General features: G+C 41.4%; 1 protein-coding gene across 3 annotated transcripts in view; it reads left to right on the top strand.

Annotated features, from left to right (window-relative positions):
* Positions 1–16,035, top strand: part of INTS10 (integrator complex subunit 10) — a 32,363-nt gene extending 16,328 nt beyond the window's left edge. The window contains exons 13-18 of one of the 3 annotated variants that reach the window (XM_047091147.1): positions 2,656–2,764; positions 7,695–7,774; positions 9,064–9,226; positions 10,288–10,381; positions 13,333–13,410; positions 15,616–16,035. In XM_047091147.1, the coding sequence (XP_046947103.1) occupies positions 2,656–2,764; positions 7,695–7,774; positions 9,064–9,226; positions 10,288–10,381; positions 13,333–13,410; positions 15,616–15,772 (681 nt within the window). In that variant the 3' untranslated portion in view covers positions 15,773–16,035. Of the gene's footprint in view, positions 1–2,655; positions 2,765–7,694; positions 7,775–8,578; positions 8,785–9,063; positions 9,227–10,287; positions 10,382–13,332; positions 13,411–15,615 lie in introns of those variants that run through there. The other 2 variants (XM_047091148.1, XM_047091150.1) reach the window with 2 other exon arrangements.
* Positions 16,036–19,152: the final 3,117 nt, after the last annotated feature.

The following is a 19,152-nucleotide window of genomic DNA, read 5'->3' as shown; positions in this document are numbered from 1 at the left end:
TAAGTAGGAAAGGGAGGATTTCCATAGCTTATCTGAGCCTCAAATTTGCTTTTTACATGATGATTATACCTCATGGGGTATTCCAGGTCTGTTTCCTTCATGATTGTGAGCCCCTGCTACCACAGAGTGGGGACCCTGTTCTTTACATTTGAGTCCCTCATAACACCTGCCACAGTGGTTTGCACAGCTTTGATACTTAATAAATGTTTGAACTGAGTGATAAACACATTCTTTATATAAACATGGGTACTGTATAAATTCAGGACCACAACTTAACACACAAGCTCTGATTTCTTCTCATCTCTCTATATGTTAAGTTGATTACTTTGTGATTAGTAACCCCAAATTAGGTTTTTAAACTTAAACTTTGAAACACAATTTATAATTCATCATGTAGGAAGAAACAATTAGTATGTAAAGTATGTGCATTGAAAATTGAAAATACTTTTCTGCCATCATTTATGTAATTATTAGGTACCTAATTGTAAGTTTTAGTAAATTCCTTCTGAGATTTACAATAAACATATTATTTACTCACATAGATATTCATATATCATACAGAATTAGACAGTTACACAAGGCACTGCTGTTCAGCATTATATTAGGGAATATAAAACGGGTAGATTTAAGTAAGGTAGGCAAATTCATTCTCTTTGAGGACTTCCATTAAAGCTGATCGCAGTTAGGCCTACCTCTTTGGTTTATAACTTATTCCTGAATCTCAGCTGCCTTCAGCTGTCTGTCTTCAGCTCAGACCTATCACATCCAGATGTGAGTTTCCCTCGTTCTCTGGCCCGTAGATGCGAAACTCTCAGATTGTGGTTGCCTCTTACTCTAGCTAATCTTTTTGATTCTTCCAGCATGAAGCTAATGTCTTTGGTGTAGTGCCTTTTATTTCCTTTGCTACCATCCTAATCAATGGCTCTGAACTGAGTTTTTTGCCTGTAATTTTTTTTTTATCTCTACGTTAACGGTCGTTGCTTCCTGTTGCTGTCATCATTCCACTTAATTGAAATATTGACTTCCAAAGTGCCCAGAGTTGAGCCACGTGCTGGGGTGGAAAATATAAGCAGAGTGTGGGGAATGTGGGATCCCTGCATTCAGGACATATAATTTGAGTTACAGAGAAAAGTGCAAGTATTTATATAAGACAGTTAAAAGTCAGATATTAAGTGGTATGCCCCTGACATATGCACAGTAGGCATTCAGGGAAGGGAGTTTTCACCAGGGTCCATGTAGTCAAGGAGGGATTTACAAAAAAGATTGGCTGGAGGTGGGCATTGAAGGATGGTAGCATATGTCTCTGGAGTACACATCCTGGCCTTCCCACTTGCCAGCTCTGTAACCTGGGCCAAGTTACCTCACCAAGCTTTCTAATTCCAGTGTTCAAGTTTTTAACTACCGAGCTGTTGAGCTCTTGAAGCTAGAGCTTCACACCCTTGTGGCCATGGGTGAGTTCTGGATGTGCCAAGATACTGACCCTTTTAGTTAGTGGCTTAAGGCAGCTGGAGCCTCCAGGTTAGTACTGCCAGCTCTGAGCAGCCTTACAGATATTTTCTGAATGTGCCAAGACATGAAAAAGGTTAAGAGGCATGGGTTTAACACTGCACTTCCTCATCTGTAGAATGAGGATAATGAGAGGGTTGTGCCTGACACATAGAACATGCTCCCTAAATGGAATCTAGTTGTTAACATTAGAATCGGACAGGTAGACCGTAGGTGATGGCTTACTGTCTGTGGATTGAGACCAGCCTGCTCAGTGTGGCACTTGAGGCTTCCCTCAGCACCAGTGCAGCTTCTGACCAGTTTTGTGTATTTCCTAAACCACGCCCTCCTTTCACTTAAACAATACCCAGCCCTTCCCCACATCTTTCTCTCCTCTGAAACTGCTTTTTTCTCTTTTCCACATTTCAAATCATTGCCCCCCTTTAAGACTTGGTGAAGGTAACCTTCCTACATAAACTGTTTCCAGCTAGTTTAGCTTATATATATTTCTCCTTCATTTTAAATTATGCTCTAGATCATACCATTTAATCCACTACTCTGTGTCCCATTTTGTTGACTTTTCTCTTCATTGAGGTAGTAAATGTCTTTAAGACTGGGATATTCTTCCTTTGGATGCCACTGTGCTGTTAAACACATAGGTAGTTTAGGTAATACTTGACTAATTTTTAATTTTTGTTCTTTTGTTTTAACAGCAAAGAAGGAGTTATTATTCCCTCAAAAGTCTAGTACCTATATTTAATCTTACTTTTTCTACGTTTGCTGTTGAGCAAACAGTGATGGTCCCATAAATAGTCTTGAGGGGTGCCTGGGTTGCTCAGTCAGTTAAGCGTCTGACTTCAGCTCAGGTCATGATCTTGTGGTTTGTGAGTTCGAACTCTGCATCAGGCTCTGTGCTGACAGCTCAGAGCCTGGAGCCTGCTTCAGATTCTGTCTCTCTCTCTCTCTCTGACCCTGCCCCACTTGTGCTCTTTCTCTCTCTCAGAAATAAAAATAAAACTTTAAAAAAAAATTTAAAAATTTGAGGCCGCACTGTAGACCTACATGTACACACGTTGCCCTGTTGTATGCTATAAGTATGTTAGTTGTTATGTTGATTTACTTCCAGTGAGAAAATTTCAGATTAGTACCTTTTCATCTGATCTTCTTTAGATGACATGTGAAAAAGTCCTTGATTTGATGTGCTACATGGTACTCCCCATTCAAGATGGAGGCAAATCACAGGAAGAACCCTCAAAAATAAAGCCCAAGTTTAGAAAAGGTACAGTGACAAGTTTTATTCTTATTTTGTAAAAATGGCTTTACCCAAGGCTGGAAAATTCTTTACAATTCCTGATGAGATGATACATGATCTGCAGGGTTTGACAGACTATAGAAAAAGTTAATCCCTTGCCAAGCTTGTCCTTGGCACTGATTTCATAAGCAGCTGCAAATCTGTCTTTCTTCCAAAATTCTCTTCACTTCCTGAGTTTGTTATCTCTGAAGAATATCTGATAATTCCTTTTCCTATCTTTATCAATTCTCGGAAAATTTGCAGATGATTCGTTAAGAAGTGTTTCCTGGCATATTGCTTGTAGGCTATTTTGAGCTTCACCTCAAGTAGCACATTGATTGTAAAACTATGTAAATTTAGTTGTAATACTTAGAAATTAGAAAAAGAGGGGCGCTTGGGTGGCTCAGACAGTTAAGCGTCCAACTTTTGATTTCAGCTCAGGTCATAATCTTACCGTTTGTGAGTTAGAGCCCCACATCAGGTTCTGCATTGACAGAACAGAGCCTGCTTGGGATTCTCTCTCTCTGCCCCTCCCCCACTTGTGTTCTCATTCTCTCTCTCTCTCTCTCTCTCTCTCTCTCTCAAAAATAAATAAACTTAAATAAAAAAAAAAAAGAAGTTAGAAAAAGATAAGCAAGTTAAACCCAAAGAAAATAGAAGACAGGAAATAATTGTAATGGTAGAAATCAATGTAATAGAAAATGAAATAGAGGAAATTAATGAAGCTAAAAGTTGGGTTTTTTGAAAAAAAAAATAAAATTGATAAACTCCTAACAAGATTGATCAGGAATAAAGCACAAATTACCAATAGCAGGAATGTCACTATAGATCCTACTGAAATCAAAAGGACACTAGGAGAATAAATTATTAATGACTTTATGCCAATAAATTCAACAACTTAATGAAATGGAAAAATTCCTTGAAAAACACAACTAATCAAAACTGACACAGATGAAATAGAAAATGTAAATGTTCCTGCATCTATCAAAGAAATTATATTTGTTATCAAAAACCTTCCCACAAGACTGCAGATCTGAATGGCTTCACTGATGAATTGGCTTCACTGATGAATTCTGTCAAGCACTTAGGAAGAAGTAACACCAATCTTACACATACTCTTTGAGAAAATAGAGTAAAAGAGAACACTTCCCAATTCAGTTTTTAAGGCCAACATAACCCTAACAGCAAAATCGTGTAAGAGCATTACCAGAAGAGAACATTAAAGGCCAGTATCCATCATAAACATAGATTCTAAAATCCTCAAAGTCTTAGCAAATAGAATACAGCAGTATATAAGAAGGGTAATACATATCCAAGTATACTGGAAATGCAAAAGTGGTTTAACATAGGAAAATCAGTCCCTGTAATATTACCACTTTAATATATTAAAGGAGAAAAATCATAATTTTCTTAATAGATGCAGATAGAAATGCATCTATATGCATTTATGCAGTTATGTTTGCATTTATTCATGATTATTAAAAAATCTTAGCAAACTAGAAACATGTTTCTCAACATCATACTTAACTATGAAATATCAAATGCTTTCCCCAAGATCAGCAACAATTTAATAAGAGTATCTATCTCCTCTTACCACTTCAATTAAACATACTAGAGATTCTAGCCAGTACAATAGGCAGAAAAGGAAAGGTATAAAGGTTGAAAAATAGTTATCTTCATTCACAGATATGACTGCCTTTATTTGCAGCAACGTATGTGGCTATGTTAGAAAAACCTAAGGGGGGTGCCTGGGTGGCTCAGTCAGTTAAGTGTCTGACTCTAGATTTCGGCTCAGGTCGTGATCTTAAGTTGGTGAGACTGAGCCCTGAATCAGGCCTTGCACTAATAGCACAGAGCCTGCTTGGGATTCTGTCTCTCCCTCTCTGCCACTCTCCTACTCACGTGTGTGATCTCTCTCTCTCTCTCTCTCTCTCTCAAAATAGCTAAACTTAAAACAAAACAAAAAAAAGAAAAGTCTAAGGAATCTCCAAATAGAATAATATCAAAAAACATAAAATACTTAGGGATAAATGTATTGAAAAGTATGCAAAGTCATGTTCATAGATCAGAAGACTCCAATGTTTTAGGGTTCTGGTCCTCCTCAAATGTGTGTACAGATTCAATGCAATCCCAATTAAAATCCCATCAGACTTTTTTTTTTTTTATTTCTTTATTTTGAGAGAAGGGGAGGGGCAGAGAGAGAGAGAATTCCAAGTAGGCTCTGCACTGTTAGCACAGAGCCTGACGCGGAGCTTGAACTTAAGAACCATGAGATCATGACCTGAGCCAAAACCAAGAGCTAGATGCTCAACTGACTGAGCCACCTAGGTGCCCCCAGACAAGCTTGATTCTAAAATCTATATAGAAGTGCAACCTAGAATAGCCAAAACAGTTTTGAAAAAGACTAACAAAACTGGGCAACTTACCCTACCTGATAGCAAGACTTTTTTTTTTTTTAATGTTTGTTTATTTTTGAGAGAGAGAAAGAGTGCGAGCAAGAGAGGGGCAGAGAGAGAGGGAGACACGGAATGCAAAGCAGGCCCCAGGCTCTGAGCTGTCAGCACAGAGCCCAATGTGGGGCTCAAACTCATGAGCTGTGAGATCATGACCTGAGCTAAAGTCAGCCACTCAACTGACTGAGCCACCCAGGCGCCCCCTGATAGCAAGACTTTTAAGTAAAGCTACAGTTATCCAAACAGTATGGGCAGAAGAATGGAGAACCCAGAGAGACCCACACAAATATGGTCAGGTGATTTTTAGTGAAGACACCAGAGTAATTCTCTGGAGAAAGGAAAGCTGAGATGGGGCTGAGACTAAATGGAAAAGTTAAAACAATAACATTTTTTATAAGAAAAGGTCTTTGCAACTAGTAGGTAGATTTATTAAGGCACTAAAAATTTCCTAGAAGACAAAAGCATGACAGTTTTGATCATTATTGACGCTCTCTAAGGTACTTGGGAGACTTAAAAAAAAGAAAGAAAGAAATAGCCCAGACTCCTTGAAAATTAAGTATCTCTGTGAAACAGAAGCAGGTCTAGTGGGTAAGACTGGACCTAGCTGACATCAAGACTTATTTTAAACTATAGTAATAAAGATAGTGTAGTATTGGCATAGAAATTGACTGATGGAATAGAGAACCGAGAAGCACGTGGTACTGCAATTAAGTGGAGGAAGAGTGAATTTATCTAATCAGTGGTGCTGGGATAATTGATCCAAATGTAAAAACAACAGAAATGTGATCCCTTCTTCACACTACACAAAAATTCTTTAAATTTTAAGATTTAAAAATGGAAACTAAAACTTCTAAACTTCTAGAAGAAAATACAGAAAAGATTCTTTGTGCCTTCTAGGTGGAGAAGGATTTAGGCTACAGAAAGCATACAACATAAATTTAGTCCCAGTAAAATTAAAATACCAATGAAAGATAGTGTCAGCTCCTTCAAACCAGTGAGAAACAACCAACCAACCCCTCACAGAAAAACAGGCAAAGAATACGAACAGATTCACAGAAGCAGAAATCCAAATGGCCACAAACTATTTGAAAAAACGCTCAGAGCCCCTCAGTGGCTCAGTCATTTAAACATCCGACCGTTGATTTTGGCTCGGGTCATGATCTTGTGGGTTCATAGGTTCAACTTTAAAAAAAAAAAAAAAGAAAACTTTTAACCTATTAGCAATATGGGGACTTCAGATTAAAACAGTAAGCTACCATTTCACACACATCAGAATGCAGGGATTAGAGAGTAGCAACCCTGGTTACCAGGATATGAAGACACACATTGCCTGTCTGCTTCTGGAAGGTATATAAACTCACACCAACACTTTGGAGACCAATTTAGCTGTTGCAGTTGAACATCTCATTACCTAGTTGTATACCTCTTCTAGTTAAATTTCTTAGATCAGTGCCTTTCCAACTTGGGTCCTTACCCACTGGGTCATGAATTTCAACCAGATGTTTTCTTTTTTCATGACGTAGAGTCTAATAGTATGATTAAAATGAGTGCATCTCCTGTACAAAGGCTAAATTGAACCTTTTGTTCAATGAACCTTTTGTTTTAGATACATAAACATGTGTAAATATGTGTGCATAACATCTCCATTATTTCTTGCTACTTTTGTCCTCAGGGTAGAGAAGGATTTAGGATATAAAGAGCATACACCATAAAGGAAGGGATTAAGGTCTTGGTTGGAAAATTATTGCCTGAACTTTTTTTTCCACAAGTGCACAAGAAAATGTATATAAGAATGTTTATTTCAGCATTGTTTGTAATAGTGAAAAATTGGATAGCTCAGTGTCCCCCATAAAAGAATGGATAAATGAATTGTGGCATATGTAAATAGCAGAATAATACATAAAGAGTAAAAACTGTCAGCTAGAACTATAGGTATTAGTACCAAAAACCGTTTTCAGAAGGATGCATATAATATGATGCCATTTATTTAGTAAACTGAGAACTTGCAAAACTTTCTTCTTTGTTGTTGCATAGAAATGAAAAACATCACATTCAGGATAATAGTTACATTAGGGTGATGGAAGAGGACATGGTCTGATAAGGTACACAGGAGGCTTCAACTGAATTTGTGATATTTTATATAAAATCTTTAAAGCAAAATGTTAACATTTTATAGAGCTGAGTGTTGATCACAGTGGTATTTGTAATATTCTTTGTGTAATTTTCTATACATTTGAAATGTTTTATAAAAAGTATTTAAGCAGGGTTAGGAAAGAAGATTGATAAGTGAAATCCAGAGACCCTTCAAAAAACCAATTTCATCATCACTACATATAATCATGGTTTAACTATATTTGAAGTCATGTGACTGTTGCTTATCTTTTTTTCTGGAAAAAGTCTTAAACATTTGCTTTTCAAAGCTGTTTTCTTCAATAATAACAAACATATTGTGGACTTTTTATTAGGTTCAGACCTGAAGCTTCTGCCTTGTACCAGTAAGGCCATCATGCCGTACTGCCTGCATTTAATGTTAGCTTGTTTTAAGGTAAGCTGAAAGTTGATTGGCATTAAAGAAATTTAATTTGGAACATTGCTGTGATGATCTAGAGTGACTTGGTGTAGTGGGGAGATGTCATGAGCTAGGAATTGACAAATACTAGTTGTGAACTGTACTAGGCACTAATGAGTAGGAAATGACCCCCATCCTTGAGCAGTTTACAAAGAATAGTGGGACAGTTATGCAAATATCCTTGCCCATAGTGATGTTCAGTAAATATGCATTAACGTATGTCAGAATGTATTGGCTAGAAGAAGAGAATACAAATGCCATTGGGTTCGTAGAGGGATGTGAGTTTATTATCCTAAAGATGTGGGGGGTAAAAGCATTCCAGGCATTAGGATGACCACCACCAGATGACCACTGGGCCAGTTTAAAGATTGTCAGAAGAACGCCAGGCCTGTGGCTGCAGGTGGAGCGGAGCCTCGGCCTGTATTTCACCAAGGCTTGTGAGCAGGAGAACAGCGGTATTGGGTCTCTGCTTTAGGGCCATAATTCCCAGACTTAACTCATGGTCAGAATCACCTGGGGAGACAGAAACCATTTGAAGTGTGATTTGAAGCCTCGTTGCTCATTTAGAACAAAAAGTTCTTTTGCCGTTTCTCCAGTTCACACTCCTGCTTCCTTCTTTGTTGCTCAGTGCCTTTCTTCTCCCCAGTCCATGTTCTCCTCACACCCTCCTCTCCTACAAGGCTTCTTGCCCACCCTGGCCCACAACCGTCCCCTTAAAAGAAATCCCCAAATTCCTCTGATATACAGAACGACTCAACTTCTGTTGCCCTTTTCCCAAAGTCAAAGCTTCCAGCTCCCATCACAATGCTCACGGAGTGCGCTGCCAGAGACCTTGTTCACAGCACAGAGGGAACCGAGGTTTCTTTGGTTAGGACCCACTCCCATCAGAAGGCAGTTGTGATGTTTGCATAGCAAGCAGGTATTCTGTTTTGTTCTTGATATCACACATTTTCATACAGCAGCATTTTTTTTTAATCTTTATTTTGAGAGAGAGACAGAGTGCAAGCAGGGGAGGGGCAGAGAGAGAGGGAGACACAGAATCCAAAGCAGGCTGCAGCCTCTGAGCTGTCAGCACAGAACCCAGTGCGGGGCTCAAACCCACAAACTACAAGATCATGACCTGAGCCAAAGTCAGACACTCTACCAACTGACCCACCCAGGTGCCCCATATAGCAGCATTTTTTAAGGAAATGATATTTGATATATTTAAGATCACCCCATGATTTCCTTTTCCTTCTGTGTCTGCACAAATCCTTGTCTTGCAGCTGCGAGCTTTCACAGATAGCAGGGACGACATGGCACTGGGGCATGTGATCGTCTTGCTTCAGCAAGAGTGGCCACGGGGAGAGAATCTCTTCTTGAAAGCTGTCAATAAGATTTGCCAACAAGGAAATTTCCAATATGAGAATTTTTTCAATTATGTTACAAGTATCCTTTTTCTTATTTAAGCATAAGAAATTCTGACTTTTTTTTTTATAGAATGAACACATGGTACAAGAAATCAACCATTCTAGGTAGAAATAATGGTTTTCTCTGGGGGAAAGAAAGACAGAATGGTGATTAAAAATGGGACTGTGGCAGTTGGTCTCATGAGAGTCATAAAAGGCTTCACAGAGGTGATGCAATGAATCAGGAATATTAGTAGCCCAAGTACATTTTCCACTTGCAGCGACTTCTGGGAAGATACCCAAGATGCCTAAATTAATAGCCTTCAAGTTCCTGACAGGCCCAGATTGGCTGTGAGGCCATAGAATATAGCAGTTCATTGGCCTTCATCTACTGGCAGAGGGCCTCCTGGGGCCTCTCTTAGGGCCCTGACTGTCCCCCCCCCCTCCCCCCCGGGGTCAGCTGTTAGAGCACCATGTCACAGCTGTTACAGCTGCCACTGAGTCCCCACCAAACATGCGTGTAGCCCAGCAGTTGTTTTTGACAATAGGGAGGAAGTGTTGTATTTCATACTCTTCCTAGGGAAAGACCACCTGTGGTGTGAGGAATGTGCTGTCTTTGTCCAAGCGCCTAGAGCAGGATTTCTTAACTATTTTCGGGGATACAACACCACTGCCACTTTCATTTCTTACTAAGAAAACAAAAGATTTTGCTGGGGTGCCTGGGTGGCTCAGTTAGTTAAGCGTCCCACTGTTGATTTCAGCCCAGGTCTTCATCTCAGGATTGTGAGTTCAAGCCCTACGTGGGGCTCCGTGCTGAGCGTGAAGCCTACTTAAAAAACAAAAACAAAAACAGGTTTTGCTGTTATGACCATACAGAATGTCTTTATTAGCATCTGTATGAGAAATAAATTTATCTTAATGAGGTGGTTTGGTTAGTATAAGAATCACTAATTTGGCAACAAGACAGACCCGGGTTCCAGTACTGACTCTAGTTAGCGGGCTGGCCATGGGCAAGTTACGCAGTCACTGCAAGCCTGTTCCACATCTCAGAGAGCAGGGCACCTTGTTTCTACATGTGGTTAACCTGAATCTGGCCTGCAGATATCGATATGCTGGAGGAATTCGCCTACTTAAGAACTCAAGAAGGTGGGAAAATCCATCTGGAATTACTACCCAATCAAGGAATGCTGATCAAGTAAGCATGCTGTCTTGCTCTTCTGTGCTAAGTGCTCACCTTTTGTGTGCTTGTAGGAAGTATTTATAAGTTCCTGTGTCTTTCAGAAATGTAATAGAAAGGAATCCAAACCTGGTCTCTGTTTTTGAGAGTAGAGTTGATTCTGGGTACCTTCTGAAACTTGGTGTTTCCTTAAGTACATTTCCAGTAAAACGTTGTTCAAATTGGGGTACCTCTGTCACTTTTGAAACCTTTTCACTAAACAGAAGTCTCATTCATGATTATCTTTTCCTTTCCAAAATTGACAGGGTAACCCTATAAATTTCTGGTTAGACATAGAATGTTTTTAATTAAGAAGAGTCATGTGTAATTAAAGTTGTATTGGATTAGGGAAAACTACAGACTTTATTTAGAAACTATACTTGGATTTCAGTGTTTATTTGAAGCCTTTCTAAGCAGTAATTGCTTACATTGCACAAGGGTCAGTAGCTGGGTCTAGTGCCCCCACGCAAAACACACCTGCCCCAAGAAATAATGGTGGGGTGCCTGGTCTCAGGCATGCCCTCCCACCCCTAGATAAAGTTAGTGACCATTTATGATTTTTAAATAGCTCATAAATCTTGCTTCTATCCTTCAATACTCATTGTAGTTTGGATAATATATCCTCTGTGCTGTAAATGCCACGTGTAGTTTTATTTTCATACTTCCTCCTTTGCGTCCTGCATACTCAGCATGGCTGTGAGTCATTGTCAGAGTCACTGCAAGAGACTGAGCCCTGAGTGAGAAGGGAGTGTTACTAAGGCTGAAAACATTTTCCTTTTTCTTTCAATTGTGACATGAACAAGTTTTCAGTTATCGAGAGCAAAAATTCACATCTTGTTCTATATTTGTAGAGCCTTAGAGATGTTGAGAGGGAAGTATGAGATGCTCATTCTGGATATGTATCACCTCAGTAATTTGGGGCATAGCAAACATTACTCCTGTTGAGAAAAGGGTCTTGTGGAATCCATTCTAAAGAATGAGAGGAGATTAAATGGGGTTTTTGTCCTTCATCTTGTAAATATTATTAATAAATATTCTAAATATCTAAAATAACAGAACAAAATGCTCTTTTTTAAAAACACAAGACCTTTATACAGTAGGATGCTTAGGCGAGCCGGTCTGGACATGCTCCTCTTCCTCTCTCCATTCTCTTCTGCAAGACTACAACTAAGAATTATGGGGAAAATAATTGCATCATTAAAATACTCTTAACAGTGTTTGAGAATAAAGATGACTTTTTTGATATAGGAGCTTAGGTAACCCCTTTTGTGGGCTTAAAAGATTCCTAGGTTTTGAGGCTGGATATACAAAACATATCTATTATTAATAGCTTTTTAGTTAATTCACAGTAACACTCACCATCCAAATCACCGTAATCTGGAGACAGCCTTAGTAGCATCAACTCCATTTACTTAGGGTTATACTTACAGGTGATCTCTCACTTCAGATAATGCTTAACCATTTGTGGAGATGTGAGGGAACGGGCTGTTAAAAAATCAACAGTTGGATCTCAGATTTCATTATACTGAACCTTTCTTCTGTAGGCAGTTTGTATGGTGCTGAACAGTGACCTGGTTACCTGCAGAAACCCCTAGGACAAGGAGCGAAAGCAGGGGCTTTTCAGCGCCCAGATGATCTCATTGTAAAGGGTTGTTTAGAGTAAGGTAGGGATGCGCAGCATGCGTGTCTAGGCTTTGAGAGATAATTCCGTGCTCCCCCACCTTGGTCACTATAAACTTCAATTTCTTCTAACTCCCTGTCGAAGACCATTAAGCCTCTTGGTAAGCCTGCTGTTCTATCATCATGGAAGCAGGAATAGGGATTGTTACTTAGCTGTATTTCTTGTAGGAATTTGCCCAGTCTTTGCTGGGTGAATCTCAAAGTTCATTTGAAACCTGCATTTCAAATTACCCATAAACTACATCAGGAGACGCATGCTGTGAAAGCCAGAGAGCTCGTCTAAGGGGGCTAGGATTTGAATCTTGAGTAAAACTATCTATATTCCTTTTCCCTTTGGGTTCCAAACAAATTCTCTGAAGCCATCGCAGATCTTTGGGGGGTGCCTCCAGCTGAGTAGCAGAGGTGTTGAGAGCAGTATACAGCCCTCCCCTTGGGTAAGGTTGTGAGTCCATCCTGGCCTGCTCAGATGCCAAGTGGGGACAGTACCGATGCTGAGGGCACCCGGGGCCTGACCAACAGAAGGAATAAGCTCTTTATTCATTACATAGACATTCTGTCGTTACATATTTTAAAATAGAGAACTATTTCTATGCTGATATTTGCAGTCTCTTAGTTGGCATTAGACTAGATGAAAATGGAAAAACAGTGTCCTGTGCACTAAATCTTTGTTATGAAATTCTGCAAAGCCATGGGTCCCAGACTTTTTTTGCCCCCATCTATTCCTTTTCTCAATACTTTTTGAAATTCAGGCTCAACCTTTGTTTATCAAACACGTTGCCAGCCCCTCTAGGCCTCTTGGAAGTGCCTCTTCAGTTGGAGGCTTCAGTCCTGGCAACGATGGTTACCAGCAATCCCCAGGTTTATCAATGGGATTGGCGGGGGCCTGAGCAGAGTGGAGAGTGAAGGAGGCTGGATTTGAAATGTGTCTTCTCACGTGTTAGCCCCACTGCTGTTCAGTTGCATCCCGCCATCCTCTTCCTCGGTGGCTTTTACACCAGATGTTGAGTGGGCTGAGCTTGGGGCCCCGGAACAAGATGCTCTGGACATGCCCCAGCAGCAGGTGCAGGGAGAAGGCTGCTAGCTTCTCCCGTCCTCCCCCAAGTCACCACCGTTGCCAGGGGCCCTCTGGAAGTTCAAGGGTTTCTGCATAGTCTGTTCCAGTCTTGTGCATTTTCTCTGGCGTGTTGTTTTTGCAGTGCAGGGTGAGTCGGTGTGGGTGTTTGAATGCTGCTGTTTGCTGTTTTTTAAAGGCCTTCTAGCCCTCCCATGGGGTTACTGCAGCAGGAATTCTTACCTGTGCTTCAGCCCAGCATACAGACTGCTGACAGGTACCAAGTGGAAAACACCTGCTCATAGTGTGCGTTTTGTCCACATGTTGTACTGCCCATGGTTTTCAGCTCTCTGTGCCTCAGTGCTCTTTTTCATGCTTTATTTATTTTTTTAATTTGTTCTGCATTCCTTGGCAAACCATCTGGTTGTAATATTGTAACATTTCTTATTTTTTTCCATAAGTTGCCAGTGTTTTTGTGTTCAATTTAAAAATCATTATGGATCTGGAAAAAAATGGAAGTTATATTAAAAAACTGTGTTAAAGTGCACATTAGGTTAGGCACTAGACTGTGTTATCTCTTTTGATAAAACATAAGGCATTCATTCATAAATATGTAAGGATGCTGAAGCTTATTTTAAATAAATTTTTATTTGTGGATTTTTCATCTTAGTGACCAGTGTTGATGTTCTGGTCTAACTGGGCCTTAGCACACTATTTCCCTGCCACTGATACTGATTTTCAGACCTTCCCTTTCTAAATTGAAAATATTTGGAATGCTGCCTTTATTAGCTGATTTATCTGGCCCTTAAACTACAAAAGCTAACTAATTCTCATCTTCATCCAAACTTACCAGAGGAATAGAGACTCTGATAGAAATATAATTGAGTTGCACTGCTTTATATGTAGAAACAATGCCATTGAGCCATCAGCAGGATACACATTTTATTATATTTTTACTGGTGTTAAGGGAAGAATTTGCTTTGAGCTTTCAAAGCCTGTCTGTTAGTTTGCTGTCTGCAAATACCAATAACTTCCGGGTGGTCAGTGGGTTGGCTCCCATTTGGGGTTGCAGTCTGAGATGCAGAAAAGAGGATCTCAGGGCTGCTGAAATGGGTCCATGTCTATTCCCAGTGTGACTCATGGCCTCAGCCTCACTGACACTGTGCCCTTAATACTGAGTGAACCAGCCAGCTTCACTGAAAATGTCCACAAAGGACCCTGTGTTTTCTCCATGGCACTGCTGCTGTATTACTGTATAGTTCTTTAAAATGCCCATGGGCATTGTAGAGTGTCCTGTAATATCTTTGCTAGCCTGACAGAGCCTAGTTTTGTTTTTACTTCTGTTGCATTGTAACTTTTTGACTTCTGTTGTATTTTATTTTATATGATAATACAAGTTTTAAAAAATCAGGAACATTTTAGAGTGGTTTCAACAGTTTTATTTTGGCCTGTATATAAAAAGCTAAGTTGAAATCCCTGTTAGCGTGTCTGAGGGAAGTGAGGCAGTAGAGACACGGGGAATGGAGGTGCCTTCTATTGGTCTACACCTACTACATTACTCACCTGGTAGTTAAAACTCCTCTCCTCTTAACTGAACCCATTGAGTTTTGCTAGAGTTTTCTTTTCCTTTCTTCATTTTGGTGCCTTAAGTTTTCTGGGATTTCGTGGGATTTCCTTTGTGAGCTCCTTCTCTGCAGCACAACTTCCGGGCGTAGCTAGACACTTTGCGTGCGCTCCCACTGAGCCTCCCACAAAGGTGCACGCCTCCTGAGCGCGTGGACCGCATCTGGTCCCCAGTAGGCTTTTGCAGGCCACTGGCTGTTCTTCGGCGGTTTTGCTTCTCTCTTCCCACCCCTGCCAGACTCTTGTCTTGGGACCTCCAGCTCCTCCCGCTGCTTCTCACACAGACCGAGTCTGGGTGGGCTCAGCACTTAGCAGAGCTGTCCTGTTCTGGCATCACCGGGAGAGAGACCCGCTTGGAACCACAGTGGCTGTGTACAAGCCCCTGGCCTCTCTGAGCCTTATCACAGCGCCCCAGGCCCGAGCTCAGTGTGGTGACTGGCTCATTCTGCTCTCCCTTCTCCCTGCTGCTGCCTCCGCACTCGGCTGGCCTGTCCGGACGGGAGCTGTGTGGCCACATGGACTGGACCCAGGCGGCCCAGAGTAACAGAACTGTGCACAAGTCCGCACAGGGATGCGTTAGCATCAGACCTGCAAGAGTTCAGAAGCAAAGCGGGTGGCACTTTACTGGATGTTTGGGTGTTTAAAAGAGACTTTAATGGAATGGGGAAATGTCTGTCTAGTTTTAACTTTCTGAGAAGGAATGGGCAGGGGGGGGTGTTTGGTTAGGGCTTTTCTTCCTTTTTTAAATGTTTTACTTATACGTAGATTTCAGTCAGGTTTTACTCCTGCCCCAGAAACACTGACCGGTGATGCCGGCACTAACTGTGGTGTCCACCTGTTTCCCTGTCGCTGCCCTCAGGCACCACACGGTCACTCGGGGCATCACCAAGGGCGTGAAGGAGGACTTCCGCCTGGCCATGGAGCGTCAGGTGTCCCGCTGTGGCGAGAACTTGATGGTGGTGCTACACAGGTTCTGCATCAACGAGAAGATCTTGCTCCTTCAGACTCTGGCCTGACCAGAGCCCTTTCCACCAGAGGAAGGCAGCTCAGAGCCGTGTGATTTTTTTGTGAAGCGATAAAGCATTCATAAATGTTGCTGTTACAACTCTTAGAAAGAAGAAAACCATCTGAGTTCTGACTCCTTGTTGCTTAAAAGTAGTTCCCAAGAGCCTGAGAAGCTGTTTCTATTTTTAAGTCATTTTTGTAAGTTTTGTAAAACAAAAGAACCTGTTTTGTAAATAAAAGTCATTCTAAATTTGGGGCTTTTAAAAATTTATTTCAGTTCTTGTGAGATTCTGAACAAGAGTGTACTTTACTTAAAGGGATAGTATTCATGACCTCAAGGTTTTCTTTTCCGTAGTAGGCTCTGGTAGGTATTACATATCAAAATACTTTTCAGACCTTTTCATTCAGGAAGTTTTAATACCGAAAACTTTTGTGCCAAAATGAACCTGAGTAAACTTCCAGTGAAGGAGCAGCCAGTGGGGGGGTGAGGCACCTCCTCCCTTCACCTAGCCCCTGACTCCCAGCCCTTTCCTGCCCTTCCCCAACCCCCCCACCCCCCACACTGGGACAGGCTAACTCTGTGCCTCAGGCACTCCCCTCACAGCTGTGAAGAAGTGTTACCTCTTGTGAAATCTGTGGATGAACAACTGTCCCAAGTGCTCGGCAGTGTTAGCTCTCAGGTTTATCTCCTTCTTTTGCTGTCCTGAAGTATGTCAGGTAAACATCAGACAAATATTGTTTCTAGGGGCTAAGAATGAAAGGCTAAGAAGTTATTCAGTTATGTGCATTAAAAATTTTAGATACACAGTTGACCCTTGATCGATGTAGGGGCTCCTGAGGGTGCTGGCATGCCCCCCACTCACTGCACAGTCGAAATCCACATACAACTTTTGACTCCTCCAAAACTTATCTAATAGCCTAACTGTTGACTAGAAGCCTTACTGATAACATAAACCGTTAGCACGTATTTTGTATATTATATGTACTACATACTATATTCTTAAAAGTATGCTAGAGGGGCGCCTGGGTGGCTCAGTCTGTTAAGCGTCTGACTCTTGATTTCAGCCTAGATCATAATCTGTCTCATGGTTCGTAAGTTCAAGCCCTGCATCTGGGAGCCTGCTTGGGATTCTTTCTCTCCCTCTCTCTCTGCCCCTCCCCTGTTCACCCTTGCTTGCACACGCTCTCTCTCGCTCGCTCTCTAAGATAAAAGAGGCTAAAGAAAATGTTATTAAGGAAATCATAAAAAAATACATTTACAGTACTGTGCTGTAAAAAGTCCATGTATAAATGGACCCGTGCTTTTCAAACCTTTGTTGTTCAAGGGTCTGTGGTAGGGTCCCCTCCCTAAAGAAAGAAAAAAAAAAACACCTCAAGACAACCTTGCTATTCTAGTACTTGACCACATCCCTCGGGGGCCTTGTAACATGAGACCACTTAATCAGACTATATGTTTTTGTGTTACCAAATATGGGAGACAAAGAAGTAAAAAATACATAAAAACTATGCCATGTGGTGTTCGGGACTCAGTTCTTTGGGTAGGAACCCAACTGAATGGTGCTGGCAGGAGTAAAGTTGCTTCCTGGAAAGAAAAACCTCCGTGTCACGACTCCCTGTGCAAGAATCCTGCTACAGGTCAACTGTATTAAAATCAGTAAAGTGGTTTAATAGACATCTGCTTTCAGAAAATATTCCTCCCAGCTCGTTTTAAAAGTTTTTGCCAATTTAACATAAGTTGATTACAAATATATAAACCATCCTGTTTTTATCGAGGAGTGTGTTGGACCCAAAACAGCTTTCAAATTAAACACTCTTACCTTTTGGTTTTATAATCCTTCCTCAGATCAGTGTTTGGGGGCAGTATACATGAAAACAAGACTTTCTGATACCCAAATCTGTAGGTATAAAAAAGAACCAATCATCTTTTATAATTCAGTGGTGCCCCTCCTGTGTGAAGAATTGCAGGGGAAATGCCATAGAGTAAAACGAAACAGATCAAGTTTGCAGACAAGGCAGGGGCCAGGAGGAGGCTACAGACCTCTGGCACATGAGGAGTCATCCAAACCCAACTCCAGGACAGCTTCTAGCAGCTGGTCCATAAGTCCATGGACCCAGGGTAACGTAGGCCCCCCTTAAAATGTCTGCCTGAGAAAGCTGCAGCCAAAACATGTTCCAGCCAAAACTAGGTGATGAACAGGTCTCTGAAAAACCCCCCTCCCCAGAGCAGTTATTTTTAGAAAGCTGGCAATTATAAATCCTTCCGCTGCCCTTTGAGATGTAAAACTACCACCCAGAGCGGTCTCTGAAATGTAAATATCCAGGAGAAAAAGGGCCTCACTTAGGCGGGCACTTTGCACTTGGCACCACCACCTCCCATCACAAGGAGAAGCGCCAACTCAAATCCAGTCACACAGACCGACCCCATCATGCCCTCGGTGGCTTTCCCACACACCCAGCCTTTAAAGTCTCCAGACTTTTTTTCCAGGAAACGATTTCCGTTCACACCAGCCCCCACTGCAGTAGTATTAGTCTGCCCTCAGCTCTTCATTAGCTGGCTTTCTCTTTGACCTGGGACGGGCATCACCTGGGATATGTTAAACTGATACAAACTGTCCCTGTGCAGAGCTGACACAGGCCGGATTTTAGACGGAGGGACCAGTTCACAAGCTGAACCACCTTTGGAGTTCAAATATCAGAAGGAAAACTACCTCCTGTATCGAAGTAGAAGGGCGTGGCTACAAACCACAGCAAATTTAAGAACAGCCATAAAAGGTGGGAAACCCACAGAACTGATTTCTATACAGAAAGCTCCAATAGGACAGAATTCCACCAGAACCCAAAATGGTAATGGGACACTGGGAAGCCGTGTGCTCACCACTAGCTGGGAGTGAGGCCAGCTGTCCTCACAGCCCGCACTTTGGATGGCATTCTTTGCTGGCAAAGGAAAGCCAGCAAGATAATGGCATCTTTTGTCAACGGCAGTGTTTTGACATACACAATTAGATAATGAGGGAGCAAGGGGTGGGCTAAGGACAAAGTGCAGGCTAGCACACTGCCCCGTCCCCCCTGCCAGGTGGGATGTGTGTGATAACTCCTCAGGCACTTCTGGCTGCCCCAGGACAAAGGAGAGGAAAGAAAACAAATGGCCAACTGATAGGGATCACAGTCTTACAGGACATGAGTCCCAGTTTACAAATATCTTGCTTGGTAAATTACAAGATTTAAAAGGCAATTTTATCAACAGCCACCTCCAGAAACCTATCGACTCAGTTTCCTGGAGCCTCAACATCACCCCTCCATAGTGATGTGGGGAACAAAGGCAAGAAGGAAATGACAGGTAAAATTAAATTTCATCATAACCTGCAGCCCACTGACAAATAACTGAGGCAAA

The sequence above is a fragment of the Lynx rufus genome, unplaced genomic scaffold (assembly GCF_022079265.1).
Source record: "Lynx rufus isolate CCGP_SWC_20201006 ecotype Redwood Valley unplaced genomic scaffold, mLynRuf1.p SCAF_3, whole genome shotgun sequence".
In the NCBI taxonomy this organism is placed as follows: domain Eukaryota; kingdom Metazoa; phylum Chordata; class Mammalia; order Carnivora; family Felidae; genus Lynx; species Lynx rufus.
Note: the sequence above shows the minus strand (reverse complement) of the source record. Positions and strands in the feature narration are given on the sequence as shown.